Genomic DNA, 15,811 nt, shown 5'->3' on the forward strand with positions numbered 1-15,811 from the left:
ATATATATTTTTTTTTTTTTGGTGGTACTGGGGTTCCTGGAAGCCCTTCTACCTCCGGGCTACACTCCTAGACCTATTTTTACATTTTTTTATTTGGAAACAGGGTCTCCTAAGCCAGCTTGCGCGGCTGGCTTCGAACCTGCGCGATCCTCCTGTCTCTGCCTCCCAATCGCGGGGATTACAAGCGTGCGCCACCACACCCGGCCTATTTTATATTTTTATTTGGAAACAGGGTCTCATAAGCCAGCGAGGCTGGCTTCGAACCTTCGCGATTCTCCTGTCTCCACCTCCCAAGCGCAGGGATTACAAGCATGTGCTACCACATCCGGCCTTATTCTTTATTTTGAAACAGGGTCTCACTAAGTTGTGGAGGGCCTCACTAAGTACCTGAGGTTGTCGGCAAACCACGATCCTCTGGTCTCAGCCTCCTGGATGCTGGGATTACCAGCATGAGACACCATGCTCAGCTATTCTTTATTTTGAAACAGGGTCTCACTGAGTTTCAAAGGACCTCTCTAAGTAGCTGAGGCTGTCTGCCTCCTGAATGCTGCGATTACAAGTGTGCGCCACCACACCTGGCTTTGCATTTGTATTCCTTTTTTTTTTTTTTTTTTTTTTTTGAGGGTCTGGAGATGGAACCCAGGGGCATTCAACCTCCAAGCTATACCCTCTGCCCTCATGCTAGGATTATAAGCATGTGCCACCACGCCCGGCTTTATTTTTTGTTTTGAAACAGGGAGTCTCTAGATTTCTTAGGCTGGTCTTGAACCTGTGATCCTTCTGCTAAGCCTCCCAAATACTGGGATTACAAGTGTGCACCACCATGCCTGGCTCACTTTTCTATTGTAAACATTTTTAGTCATGTCTTTTTTTTTTTTTTTTTTTTTTTTTTTTTTTGCGGGTCTGGGGATGGAACCCAGGGGCATTTGACCTCTGAGCTACACCCCCTGCCCTATTTTTTATTCTTTATTTTGAAACTGGGTCTCACTGAGTTGCAAAGGGCCTCACTAAATAGCTGAGGTGTCCGCAAACACGATCCTCCTGTCTCAGCCTCCCAAATGCTGGGATTACAAGCCTGCGCCACCACACCTGACCATGAAATTTTTTGATACATATTTACATTGCATAATAATCAAACCAAGGTAATTAACATGTTTATCACCTCAAACATTTTTTTTTTTTTTGTGGTACTGGGCTTGGAACCCAGGGGTATTCTACCTCCAAGCTACACTGCCAGCCCTATTTTTTATTCTTTATTTTGAAACGGAGTCTCACTGAGTCGTAAAGGGCCTAAGTAGCTGAGGCTGTTGTGAACTGTGATATTTCTGTCTCAGCCTCCCAAATGCTGGGATTTTAAGCGTGTGCCACCACGCCCAGCTTCAAACTTTTTTTTTTTTTTTTTTTTTTTTTTTGTGGTGAAACATTCAAAATCTACTGCTGGCTCTTTTGTTTTTTGTGTGTGGTACTGGAGATGGAACCTAGGCGCATTCTACCTCTGAGTTATACCCCTAACCCTGTATTTTATTCTTTATTTTGAAAGAAGGTCTCATTGAGTTGCAAAGAGCCTCACTAAGTAGCTGAGGCTATTCGTGAACCCAGATAATCCTGTCTCAGCCTCCCAAATGCTGGGATTACAAGCGTGCACCACCACACCCGCCTTACCGCTGGCTCTTTTGACATATATGATACGTAGTATTGAACCCAGGGTCTTACACAGGCTACTCACTTCCACCACTGAGTTATATCTCTAGCTCTTGTTTTTTCCTTCTATGGGGTATTGAGCTCAGAGGTGTTCTACCTCCAAGCTACACCCCCAGCCCTTTTTATTTTTTATTTGTAAACAGAATCTCACTGAGTTTCTGAGGCTGGCCTCAAACCTGCAGTTCTCCTATCTCAGCCACCCAAATATTGTGATTACAGGGGTGCACTACTTACTATGCCTGGCATCCAGCCTTATTTTTGTTTTGTTTTGTTTTTGTGGTACTGGGGGGTGGAACCCAGGGGCTTTTCTACCTCCAGGCTATACTTCCAGACCTTTTATATACTTTATTTGGAAACAGGGTTTCATGAAGTTCCTGAGAGCCACACTAAGTAGCTGAGGCTGGCTTCGAACCTGTGAGATCCTCCTGTCTCAGCCTCCTGAGTACTGGAATTATAAGCATGTACCACCATGCCTAGCTTCAGCCCTTTTTTTTTTTAAGTTTATTTTGAGAGAGGGTCTTGCTGAGTTACCCAGGTTTTACTGGAAGTTTTGTTTATGTGGTACTGAGAATTGGATCCCGAGATGTTCTACTTCTGAGCTATACACCTTTTTTATTTTGAAATAGAATCTCACTAAGTTATTACACATACTGCCTTGAACCTGTGATATTTGTCTTATCCTCCCAAGTACCGGGATTACAGGCATGGGCTACTGTGCCCTGCTTGGCTTGAAACTTGTGATATTTCAGCCCAGCCTCCCATGTAGCTAGAATTATAGGTGTATATCAGCTCTAATACTTCTTGCTTTTCTTCAGAAAAGTCAGAGTTAGATGCCATTTCTCTTAATTCCTTAGGGACCTCTACTTTTCTTCATCATAGCATGATTTACTGAAATTGTTGTATCTCTTTACTAAATTATTTGAGGCCCAGACTCTTTGATTTACTGTTGTCTGCTTAGTACTTGAAAGATAGTTATTTGCCTGAATATTCTTTAGAAATGTAATATATTTACTCATTGAAAATCCTAATTGGCTTTCAGTGTTTCAACACTGAAAGAAAATGAGCTTGTTAGAGACTGTCATTCATTCGTTTCTCCAAACCTCTAGTGTTTTAACTGGGATGAAGTGTGCATTCAGTAAATAATTTGTTTATTGTTAGGCATTTTCATATACTTATTTATCTGTGTGAAAAGTTCTTTTCTGCTTGTGGCTATTAAAATTCCACTGTAATCTCAGAATTTGGGAAGCTGAGACAGGATGATCAGAAGTTTAAGGCCAACTGTGGTGGCTCACGCTTATAATCCCAGCATTCAGGAGGCTGAGACAGGAGGATTGCAGTTCACGGACAGCCTCAGCTACTTAGGCCTTTTGTGAACTCAGTGAGGCCCTGTTTCAAAATAAAGAATAAAAAAGTTGGGCTGGGGGTATAGCTCGGAGGTAGAATGCCCCTGGGGTCCATCCTCAGTACTGCAAAAAAAAAAAAAAAAAAAAAAAAAAAAATTCAAGGCCAGCTTCAGCAATTTATTGAGATCCTGTTTTGAAAAAAAAAAGATCTTGGGCTAGGGCCAGGCGTGGTGGCAAGCTTTGATCCCAGCATTCAGAGGCAGAGACTGGAGGATTGTGATTGGCGGACAGTCTCAGCTATTTAGTGAAGTACTCTGCAACTCAGTGAGACCCTGTTTCAAAATAAAGAATAAAAAATAGGGATGGGGGTGTAGCTCAGAGGTAGAATGCCCCTGGGTTCAATTCCTGGTACTGCAAAAAAAAAAAAAAAAAAAAAAAAAAAAAAAAAATCTCGGGCTTTGGATGTAGCTCAGCATTAGAGTGCCCCTGTGTTCAATTCACAGGAAAAAAAAAAAAAAAAAAAAAGCGAAACTCAAATACCACAGAAACTATTTGTGAAGTTTTTCTTTTCCTTTTTCTTTCTTTGTGGCACTGGGGATTGAACCCAGAGGCATTCTACCTCCGAGCTACACCCCTAGCTGTATTTTATTTTTTATTTTGAAACAGGGTCTCACTGAGTTGCAGAGGGAGGGCCTCACTAAGAAGCTGAGGCTGTCCGCCAACAGTGATCCTCTGGTCTCTGCCTTCAAATGCTGGGATCATGAGCCCGTGCCATTATGTCTGACACTGTGAACTAACTCACTCTTTCTTTCTTTCTTTCTTTCTTTCTTTCTTTCTTTCTTTCTTTCTTTCTTTCTCTCTCTCTCTCTTCTGTACTAGGGATTGAATCCAGAAGGATTCTACGTCTGGACTATACCCACAACCCCGTTTGTTATTATTTTTAATTTTTAATTTTTTGCTCTACTGGAGATGGAACCCAGGGGGCATTCTACCTCTGAGCTATACCCCCAATCCTATTTTATTCTTTATATCGAAATGGGGTCTCATTGAGTTGCAAAGGGCCTGACTAAGTAGCTGAGGCTGTCTGCAAACCACAATTGCCCTGTCTCAGCTTCCCAAATGCAGGAATACAATTGTGTACCACCAAGCCTGGCTTTTTAATTCATTTTCTGTTGATTTTGCATATGGTGAGAAATAGGGAACGGTCTAGTTTCATGCTTCTGCATGTGGATATAAAATTTTCCTACATTATTTATTAGAGACCTTCTTTTCCCCAGTGAGTGTGCTTCACATTTTTGTCAAAATTCAGCTATAAGGAGCTGGACATGGTGATGCACACCATGCTTGTAATCCCAGTGTTTGGGAAGCTGAGACAGGATAGTGCTTCCCAGACAGCCTCAGCTACTTAGGCCCTTTATAAGTCAGTGAGACCCTGTTTCAAAATAAAAGAATAAAAAGGGCTGGGGGTGTTGCTCAGCGGTAGAAAACTTGAAAGTGCTGTGAAGAATGTTGGGTAAATGCTTCATGATATTAGATTGGGCAAGTTTTTTATATAAGACTCCCAAAGCAAAAACAGATAAGTGAGATTGCATCACACTAAAATCTTTTGCCTAACAAAGGATATAACAGAGTAAAGATACAAAGTACAGGTGAGAGGCCAGCATGTTGGCGCATGCTTGTAATCCCCGAGCTTGGGAGGTGGAGACAGGAGGATCTCGCAGGTTCGAAGCCAGCTGTGCTGGCTTAAGAGACCCTGTTTCCAAAAATAAAATAGGTCTGGGAGTGTAGCCCGAAGCAGAAGGGCTTCCAGGAACCTCAGTACCACCCCCCCAAAAAAAATGTGATTATATATGTATGTATATGTATACATATGATTCAAACATACATATGCACACAGACAATAGGATATTATTGAGCCATAAAAAGATGAAAGTCTTTCATTGGCAACATCATGGATGAACCTGGAGGGCATTGTGTTAAGTGAAATAAACCAGACAGAAAGACACATACCAAGTGGTCTCATATGTAAGATCTAAATGATGTCATAGAGGTAGAAAATACAATAGTGGTTACCAGAGGCTGGGGAAGGTGGAGAAAAGGAGGGACAGGGAGAGGCTGGTTATTGTGTACAAAGTTGCAGTTAAGAGGAATAAGTTCTGTTGTTCTGCTGTGCTAGAGAATGACTAGTTAATAATGTATTGCATATTTCAAAACATTTTTTTGTTTTTTGCAGTACTGGGGATGGAACCCAGGGACATTCTACCTCCGAGTATACCCCCAGCCCTATTTTTTTAATTTATTATTTTGAAACAGGTTCTCATTGAGTTGCAAAGGGCGTCACTAAGTAGCTGAGGCAGGCTGTGAACCTGGATCCTCCTGTCTCAGCCTCCCAAATACTGGGTTTACAAGCGTGCACCACCATGCCCAGCTTTTCAAAATATTTTGAATGTTTTGCCACAAAGAAATATGTTTGAGGTGATATGTTAATTTTTTTGGTCATTACACATTGTGTGTGTGTATAAACATTACATTGTACCTCATAAATTTGCATAGGTATGTGTCGATTAAAATTAAAAGAAGCAGGTTAGGGATGTAGCTCAGTGATAGAGGGCTTGCCTATAGCATGCAAGAAACCCTGGGTTCCATCCCTAGAACTGCAAAAATGGGAAGTCAGTCCAGAAAAGTCTTTATCTTGTAATTCTCTTCATATATCTCTTCGTATTCTGCATCATTAATTTCGATGATTCTTGTCAACTTACAAATGTGGTGTGATATTTCCCATTCTAAAATATCTTCATTAAGCTTATAATTCCCTCATTCACTTGATTCAGTAAGTTTCTTTATTCTTTTTTGTTTCTCTCCCTCCTTCCCCACCCCTTCCTCTCTCCTCTCTGAAGTGAAAAAGGCAGACAAGCCCTCCATCTCCTTTAACATGGCATTTGTGATGTTGTTGTTCATTTCTTTGTTTAGTGTCTGGGATTATGCTCTGTTGCTTCAGAGAGTTCAATTTAATCTGCTTCAACTTGTATTCTCTTTCCTTATGTGAGCTCTTAAGATTTTCTTGGTTTACATTCTGTCTGTGTGCTGATGATTCCCTCATTTCTTTCTCTGGTCTTGATCTTCTAAGCTCTAGACTCCTGTTTTTAGTTGTCTGTGTAACATTTCCATTTGAGTAGGTCATAGATGTCTTAAACTTGAACATGTCCCCAAACTGAACTCTTGATGTTCACTTCCCAGCCTGCTTCTTTCCCATGGTAGTTTTCTTTTCTTGAGTTATTCTTTTTTAGATGTATATATATAGCTGGGTTTCTCATTTCATTGAGGTCCAGGTTCAGGTATTATCTTCTCAAAGAGGCCTTTCTTGACTGGCCTTTCTAAAGTAACTCTCTTGTTCATTCTTTTCTTTGTATTCCTGTCTCTATTCATGCTATTTCCACATATTTGTTATTGTCTTTCACGTTGGAATACATGCTTCCTGAGGGTAGGTGTTTGGGTCTGTTTTCCTCACTTCATAATTAGCTTCTTGGGCATTAAATAAATATCCCCCCCTTTTTTTTTCCTCAGTTCTGGGGATTGCTTGCAGTACCTTGTTGCATACTAAGCAAGTGCCCTGTCACTGAGCTATATTCCCAGCCCTTAATAAAAAGCTGTGAACCTGCAATCCTCCTGTCTCAGCATCCCAAGTATTGGGGTTGCAAGTGTATGCCACCATACCTGGCTAAAAATATCTCTTGGCTGAGCTGGGCATGGTTGTGCATGCCTGTAATCTCAGTACTTGGGAGGCTGAGACAGGAGAATTGTGGGTTTGAGGAAAGCCTCAGTAAGTAGTAAGACTCCCCTCAACCTAGTGAGACCCTGTTCTACCTCCCCCCAAAAAAGTACTGGGAGTATAACTTGAAGGTGGAGGTAGAATGTCCCTGGGTTCAATCCCGGGTAAAACACAAAACATATGCATGCATGTGCGCGCGCGCGCGCGCGCACACACACACACACACACACACACACACTGGCTGAGTATACAGTGAATGAAATTAAGAGTCAAATTGTGATTTCAAATTCCAACTCTGGTGAGATAAATTACTTAAAAGTTACCTAAGACTTAATTACCCATATGTATAATGGAGATAATATTATGATATTATTACTTTTATCATCTTTTCAAGAGATAACACAGCATGTAGGAATATAAAGTCCATACTTTTTACTGTTCTTATCTGGCTTTAGAAGGAAATATAACAGAAAAAGATTTCTTGACCTTTGATTTGTTTTTTTGTGGAGCTCAAACAAGGCTTTAATTTGTGTATTTTTCCTTTTGGCAAAATATAGGAGTTTATTAGTTAAATACCTTGCTTAGAGAAAGCATAGTCTCCCTAAGTTTTAGAATGTATTTTTTTTTTAGAATGAATGTGTGTGTGTGTGTGTGTGTGTGTGTGTGTGTGTGTGTGTGTTTTACTGGGGATTGAATCCAGGGGGCAGTCTACCTCTGAGCTACACCCTCAGCTCTATTTTTTATTTTGAAACAGGGTTTCACAAAAGTTATGGAAGGCATAAGTAGCTGAGCTGAGGCTGGCCACAAACCTGTGATCCTATTTTCTCAGCTTCCCAAGCACTGGTATTATATTGGTGCATCATCACATCTGGCTACAATGTAATTAAGAACAAATTTAGCCCAGGGGACCCACATTTTAAAATTGTATAATATCTCAGCCATGCCAACTTTAACATAGCAGTACTCCCTAAGGAGAAGCTGAGAAGCAGATGCATATATCCTTTAACCCTTAACTTGGTAGAAATTAGTCCATGACATAGTTTCTTTGCATTTTAGTAAATCAAGGATATTATAGTACTGTTAGGCCTTCTGTTTAGACCTCAGGAATATTTTCAAAGGCAAGTAGTTTAGAAATAGTTGGTTATAGTTGAGCATGTGACATAAGCCAGTAATCCTAGTACTTGGGAGGCTCAGATAGGAGGGGGGCAGGTTCGTGACCAGTCTCAGCTACTTAGTGAGGCCCTCTGCAACTTAGTGAGACCTTGTTTCAAAATAAAGAATAAAAAATAGGGCTGGGGATGTAGCTCAAATAGGGCTGGGGGTGTAGCTCAGAGGTAGAATGCCCCTGAGTTCAATTCCTAGTAACACACTGAAAAAAGAAGTAAGTTGTAATTTTTTTTAAAGCCTTTAAGTTATTATTTTTTTCAAGGACTGAGTGTGTAACTTGGAGGTAGATGCCCCTGGGTTCAATCCTTAGTACTTAAAAAAAAAATCAGATAATAAATATTTTAGGCTTACATTCTACTTGTCATTATTGCTTTGTTCTCTTTAAATTTAATTTTGTTTTTTCTGTGGGTCTGGCGATAGAACCCAGGGGCATTTGACCTCTGAGCTATATTCTCTGCCCTATTCATTATTCTTTATTTGGAAACAGGGTATCACTAGGTTGCGGAGGGTCTCACTAATTATCTGCGATCTGAGATTCTCCTGTCTCAGCCTCCTAAATGCTGGAATTACAAGCGTGTCCACCATGCCCGGCTTCATTCATATGTGTGTGTGTGTGTGTGTGTGTGTGTGTGTGTGTGTGTGTGTTTATTTGTTTATTATTTATTTATTTTTGTGGTACTGGAGATGGAACCCAGGGGCATTCTATCTCTGAGCGACACCCCCAGCCCTATTTTTTATTCTTTATTTTGAAACAGGGTCTCACTGAGTTGCAAAGGGCCTAAGTAGCTGAGGCTGACTTTGAACCTGTGCAGTCCTCCTGTCTCAGCCTCCCAAAAGCTTGGGATTACAGGCGTGCGCCACCATGCCAGGCTTATTTATTATTTATTATTATTATTATTTTTCAGGGGTACTGGAGATGGAACCTATGGGCATTGTACTCCAAGTTACACCCCAAGCCCTATTTTTTAGTCCTTTTTTATTTTTGAAACAGGGTCTCACTGAGTTGCGAAGGGCCTCGCTGAGTATCTGAGGCTGTCCACAAACCTGAGATCCTTCTGTATCAGCCTCCCAAGTACTGGGATTACAAGCATGCACCACCACGCCCAACTAAAATTTATATTTTTAATGATGGAAACAAAAAGCACCTAAAACCGAAGATTTTGGAAGAACCATTTGTTCTTACCTGTCTTGTATCTCTCTTCAAACTTAACCTTGGGCCGGGCGTGGTGGCACACACTTGTAATCCCAGTGCTTGGGAGGCTGAGACAGGAGGATCACACAGGTTCAAAGCCAGCCTCAGCTACTTAGTGAGGCTCTCAGCAACTTAGTGAGACCCTGTTTACAAATAAAGTATAAAATAGGTGTGAGAGTATAGCCTGGAGGTAGAAAAGTCCCTGGGTTCCACCTTCAGTACCACAAAAAACAAACAAAACAACAACAACAAAAAACCCCTTAACCTTGGCCTCCAGCCGGGCCTTCCGTTTAAGAGCATGGTCTTTGAAGACATCCTTGTTGAGGACAGTTTTGTCCAAGGGGATATTCACAGAGTACGTTGTGGGCATTAGATGATTGTAGTTAAAAATTTTCACAGAAGACTTGATCTTTGATCTTTTGGCGAGTTTCTTCTCGCCCATGGCAGCTGTCACTTTGAGGGGATAGGGGTCAATTCCAGCCACCAGTGTGTGGCTGTAGGGGCCGTCGATGTGCCATCATCAATGTTCTTCACAATGATGGCTTTGGGTCCAGAGTAGTGTCTGGCCAGGACCAGTACCACCTTCCTGGGTTTCATGAACTTGCCCGTATCAATGGCTACCAACCTGACTGATAGCAAAAATGGCTACACTACTCTTTCTAATTTATCCCTCTCACTGGTCACGTTGACTACAGTTGTCCGAGCAGATCAGTTGCTTTAATGAAACAGTGCTTGAACTTCCCCCTATATCCTTTTTTATTCTTTTGTGTTTGTAAGTTATATCTGGATGGTCACTACCACCCAATATTAGTACTTTCCTATGTTTGTGAACCAATTAATCACAGTATATGACCCTAGGAAAATTTTCTTCTTTTTTAATCTTTTTTCTCAGAAGAGTGGGCATCCCTCTCCCTATTTTTCTCTTTGTGACTTTTCATATTTCCATGGTGCCGGTGACTTGAGTCTTCCTTCTTTCCTTGGGATTGAACCTGAAGGCCTCCTAGAGCATGCCTCAGCCCTGAGTCTTGCTTTTCAAATGCTGGGTGACATAGCTGTCAGTTGTTGTTGTTGTTATTATTATTTCTTTTTCTCCTCCTCCTTTTCTTTCTTCTTCTCCCCCCTCCTCATCGTCTTTCTTCTTGTGTATGTGGTACTGGGAATTGAACCCAAGAGGCATTCTACCTCCAAGCTTTACCCTCAGTTCAATTTTTTTTTCTTATTTGGAAGCAGGTTCTCACTAGGTTTCTGAGAGTCTCGCTAAGTTGTCTAGTCTGGCTTCTTCTGTTTCTTAATTTTGTCCCTGAATATCTAGATTAGTTTGATATGCTATTTATGTGTGTCTGTTATAGCTTCTATAACAGTTCATCTTCTTTTGCTATAACAAAATCCCCAAACTGAATATTTTATAAAGAAAGGTTTCTTTAGTTCAGAGTTCTGGAGAACTAAGATTATCTGCTTTACTTTGGTGAGAGCCTTTTATTTATATCCCAGTATGGTGCATGATTTGATGGTGGGGCAGAGAGAGAGAGAGAGAGAGAGAGAGAGAGAGAGAGAGGGGGGGGGGAGGGAGGGAGAGAAGGGGAGGGGAGGGGAGGGGAGGGGAGAAGGAAGGTTGGTATTTCTAATTTTGTATGATAGATAAAGAAATCTATTATTTAATGATTTTTTATTTTTAATATTTTTATTTTTTTGTGGTACTGGGGATGGAACCCAGGGGCATTCTACCTCTGTGCTATACCCCCAACCCTGTTTTTATTCTTTATTTTGAAACAGGATCTCACTGAGTTGCAAAGGGTCTCACTAAGTAGCTAGGGTGTCCTCGAACCGTGATCCTCCTGTCTCAGCCTCCTGAATGTTGGGATTACAAGTATTGCACCGACACACCCTGCTTCCCAACTACATCTGAGACTAAGGCAGGAGGATTACTTGAGCCCAAGAGTTCAAGGCCAGTCTGGGCAACATAGTGAGATAACAAGAGCAGCAGCAGCAACAACAACATAAACTAAGAAAACCTTTTTTTTTTTTTTATTGGATATAGGAAGAGTGTGAATAAAAGGAGAAAAGTAAATAAATATAACTAGAATTGTTGTCATTATGAATATCTGTAGTACATTAAAATGTCTTATGATATCTTGTGTATATCCATTGCACACCAACCTTTTACTAAGAAATATGCTTATGGTTTTAGTTGTTGAGTGGCAAATATAAAATACTGGCACTTTTTAACTATACTGAATATTTTAGAGATGTTTCATTTAAAATTCTTAGGTTTGCCAGGCATAGTGGCACATGCTTATAATTCTAGTACTTGGGAGGCTGAGAAAGGAGGATTATGTAGGTGTGAAGCCAGTCTCAGCTACTTAGGCTCTCAGCAACTTAGTGAGACCCTGTTTCCAAATAAAATATAAAGTAGGTCTGGGAGTGTAGCCCCTGGTTTTCATCCCCAGCACCAAAAAAAAAAAAAAAAAAAAAAATCTTATATTTTAGAAGGAGTACTAATGGCAGGGCATGGTGGTACATGCCTCTAATCCTAGTATTTAGGAGGCCAAGACAGGAGGATAGCATATTTAAGGCCAGCCTGGACAATTTAGTGAGAATGTTTCAAAATAAAAAAGGGCAGTTGGGCATGGTGGTGCATACTTTTGTAATCCCAGTACTTGGGAAGCTGAGACAGGAAGATAGCAGGTGGTTTTTTTTTTTTTTTTTTTTTTTGCAGATCTGGGGATGGAACCCAGGAGCATTTGACCTCCAAGCTACACTCCCTACCCTATTTTTTATTCTTTTTTTGTTTTGAAACAGGGTCTCACTAAGTTGCGGAGGGCCTCACTAAGTAGTTGAGGCTAGCTGCAAACCACAATCATCTGGTCTCAGCCTCTTAAATGCTGGGATTACATGAGTGCGCCACCACACCTGGCTAGGATAGCAGGTTTAAAGCCAGCCTTGGAAACTTAGGCACTTCACATTTTAGTGAGACTCTGTTTCCAAATAAGAAATAAAATCAGGCTGGGGAGATGTAGCTCAGAGGTAGAATGCCTCTGGGTTCAATCCCCAGTGCCACAAAAACAAACAAAACTCACACTTAAAAAAAAGGCAGGTTGGGAGTGGTGGCACACATTTGTAATCCCAGTATTTGGGAGGATAAGACAGGGGGATTGCAGGTTCACGGTCAGCCTCAGCTGCTTAAGTGAGGCCATCTGCAGCTTAGTGAGACCCTGTTTCAACACAAAGAATAAAAAATAGGATTAGAGCTGAGAGTGGTGGTGCATACTTGTAATCCCAGTACTTGGGAGGCTAAGACAAGAGGATCTGGGTTTATGGCCAGCCTCAGCTATTTACTGAGGCCCTCTGCAACTTAGTGAGACCCTGTGTCAAAATAAAGAATACAAAATTGGGCTGGGGGTGTAGCTCAGAGGTAGAATGCCCCTGGGTTCAATACCCAGCACCACACACACACACACACACACACACACACACACACTCCTGGGTTCAATACCCAGCACCATACACACACACACACACACAAAAAAAAAAAAAAAAAAAAAGTAAAAAATAGGATCAGGGGTATAGCTTAGAGATAGAATGCCCCTGGGTTCAATTCAATCCCTAATATTGCAAAAAAAAAAAAAAAAAAAAAAAAGCAGAAACACACAGTATAAAAGGGCTGGTAGTATAGTTCAATGGCAGAGTGGCCCTGGGATTAATCCCTAGTAAAAACAAATAAAACACACACACACACACACACACACACACACACACACACACACCCATGTACTAAAACTAATTCTTTATTCTTTTTTCTTTGAAGGATGTGGTAACTGGACTTAGTCCCTTGCTCTTCAGGAAGCTCAGTAATCCTGACATATTTTCATCTACTGGAAAAGCTAAACTCCAACGACAACTTAGTCAGGATGACTGTAAATTGCGGAGAGGAAGCCTGGCCAGTTCCCTATCAGGTAAATATCTGATCTTGATTAAATGTGGGAGCTGGAGGTGTCACTCAGTGGTAGAGAGCATGCTTAGCCATGCATGAGGCCCTCAGTATATCCCTGGCACAAGTATGGGGATTACAAACATGTGCCACCATGCACAGCGTGAAAATGTTTTATGCAGTAGCCTCTTGAGTTATTGTAAGGACAGTGATTAGAATTTTTAGAAGATTTTCTCTTTTTTCAATGTACTAAAAAGCTAATTGTTTTGCTTGTTCATATTTTTTCTAGTTTTTGTTGTTTTTCTTAAATTCTTGTCAGTACTTGGTATGCTTTAATTCCTTATTGGTATGCTCAAATGAGTTTTTATCTAAACTTGTATATCTTTCCCTAGTGGTTCTTATTTTGAAGAGAAATATGATACTAGTGTTTGTGTGTGTAGGTAGGATAAGTCAATACTGTAGCTTCCCTTTAGAAATGGATAAGATGAAGACAGGTAGTGCGGAGGACTGTACAACATTTGCTGAATGAAGGAAAGAGGCAAATAAGTAGGCTGTGCTTAAAGTTGTTTAGAGTTTTGAGTAGAGAATCATTCTCATAAATTTTTTTGGTACTGGGGATTAGTCCCAGGACCTTGTGCACATTAGAGAAGTTATCTACCACTGAGACACACCCCTATTACGATTTTTTTTTTTTTTTTTTTTTTTGTGAGTCTGGGGATGGAACCCAGGGGCATTCAACCTCCAAGCTACAGACCCTGCCCTATTTTTTATTTTTATTTTTTTTTAAACCAGGTTTCACTGAGTTGCAGAGGGCCTCACTTAGTAGCTGAGGCTGTCTGCGAACCGCGATCCTCCAGTCTCAGCCTCCCAAATGCTGGGATTACAAGCGTGTGCCACCACGCCCGGCTTCTATTTATTCTTTATTTTTGAAATTGGGTCTCACTGAGTTGCAGAGGTCCTCACTAAGTAGCTGAGGCTGTCTGTGAACTGCTATCCTCTGGTCTCAGCCTCCCGAATGCTGGGATTACAAGCATGTGCCACCATGCCTGGCTGCCCTATTATGATTTTTGTGAAGAGTTTTATGAAAAGCTTCTCAGTAAATGTACATTTAAGAGGAAGTTTGAAACATCTCAGTTAAAATATTGTGGTTCGTGGACAGCCTGAGCTACTTAGTGAGGCCCTTCACGACTCTGTGAGACCCTGTTTAAAAAAAAGCAAATGTAAAACAAAAATTAGGACTGGAGGTATAGCTCGGAGGTACAGTGCCCCTGGGTTCCATCCCCAGTACAGAAAAAAAAAATGTATTTTTTTTTCTTTTTTGCGATATTGGGGATTGAGTCCAGGGACATTTCTTTCTCCAAGCTATACCTTATCATTTTTTATTTTTTATTTTGAAACAGCTTCTCACTAAGCTGCAGAGGGCCGAACTAAATAGCTGAGGCTGGCTGTGAACCTTCAATCCTCCTTTTTCAGCCTCCCAAGTACTGGGATTATAAGTGTGCGCCACTATACCTGGCTATATATTGCGTTTTTCTGATTAAAAAGTAAAACTGGGCATGGTGCTTAATTCCTGTAATCTCAGTAGTTGGGAGGCTGAGACAGGATTTCAGGTTTGAGGCCAGCCTCAGCAATTTAGGCCCTCAGCAACTTAGTGAGACCCTGTTTCAAAGTAAAAAATAAAATAGGGTGTAGGGGTGTTGCTTAGAGGTAGAATGCTCCTCGCTTTAATCCCCAGTACCCTTTCCACAGTAAAATGGGCTAGTTATAAAAAATTGAAGCCGGGTGTGGTGGCGCACGCTTGTAATCCCTGTGCTTGGGAGTCGGAGGCAGGAGGATCGCGCAGGTTCAGAGCCAGCCTCGCTGGCTTAAGAGACCCTGTTTCCAAATAAAAAATATAAAAATAGGTCTGGGAGTGTAACCCGGAGGTAGAAGGGTTTCCAGGAACCCTATTACCACCAAAAAATAAAAAAAAATTTTAAAAATTAAAAAAAAAAAATTGAACACAGAAACATGCATCATGTTGAAGTGAAATCTTTCCTTTTTTTTTTCTTTTGTGTGGGTCTGGAGATGAAACCCAGGGGTATTTGGCCTCTGAGCTACACCCCCGTGCTATTTTTTATTCTTTATTTTGAAACTCACTAAGTAGCTGAGGCTGTCTGTGAACCACAATCCTCTGGTCTCAGCCTCCCAAATGCTGGGATTACAAGTGTGAGCCACTTTGCCCAGCTGAAGTAAAATTTTTCTTAATCTTTACTTTTTTTACATCTCAGTTTTCTTTAATTTTGTTAAATTGCTGTTTAAATGAGATGTATTATATTTCATTTACAGTAAAAAAAAAAAAGAAAACAAATAACTGATTTTTGCCAGGCACAGGAAGAATTTTTAAGTGAATTAGGTGATTAAGGCAAAGCCAATTAACCAGGCATGGTGGCATATGTGTGAAATTTTAGTACTTGGGAGGCTGAGAAAGGAGGATCTAGGTTCAAGACCAGCCTCAGCAATTTAGCAAGACTGTAAGCAACCTATTGATACCCTGTTTCAAGACAAAAATAAAAAAAAAGGACTGAGGGGCAGTGTGTAGGACAGTGTGTAGAATGCTCTTAGGTTCAATTCCCATAATAAAAAAAATAATAAAAATAAAAAATAAAAAAGATGAAGCCAATTGAAAGTGAAAGGCATACTAGTAAAATTTAGTGAGTGAGTGGAGATAA

At 40.8% G+C, this 15,811-nt stretch overlaps 1 protein-coding gene and 1 pseudogene across 4 annotated transcripts in view; one reads left to right on the forward strand and one right to left on the reverse strand.

Moving 5' to 3' along the window:
- The window catches only part of MAST2 (microtubule associated serine/threonine kinase 2), a gene marked incomplete at both ends in the record, with an annotated part of 181,261 nt that overhangs the window by 7,673 nt on the left and 157,777 nt on the right, over positions 1–15,811 (forward strand). For 2 of the 3 annotated variants that reach the window (XM_080690731.1, XM_080690732.1), the window contains one exon: positions 12,978–13,125. In XM_080690731.1, the coding sequence (XP_080546857.1) occupies positions 12,978–13,125 (148 nt within the window). Of the gene's footprint in view, positions 1–12,971; positions 13,126–15,811 lie in introns of all 3 variants that reach the window. The other variant, XM_080690730.1, reaches the window with a different exon arrangement.
- On the reverse strand, positions 9,126–12,940 carry LOC308261005 (large ribosomal subunit protein eL27-like; annotated as a pseudogene). Its single transcript has 3 exons — positions 12,937–12,940; positions 9,438–9,801; positions 9,126–9,191 (listed from the first exon to the last, which is right to left on the reverse strand). The product of its transcript is annotated as a large ribosomal subunit protein eL27-like (transcript).

This window comes from Muscardinus avellanarius, assembly GCF_963383645.1.
Source record: "Muscardinus avellanarius genome assembly, chromosome: 3".
Lineage (NCBI taxonomy): Eukaryota > Metazoa > Chordata > Mammalia > Rodentia > Gliridae > Muscardinus > Muscardinus avellanarius.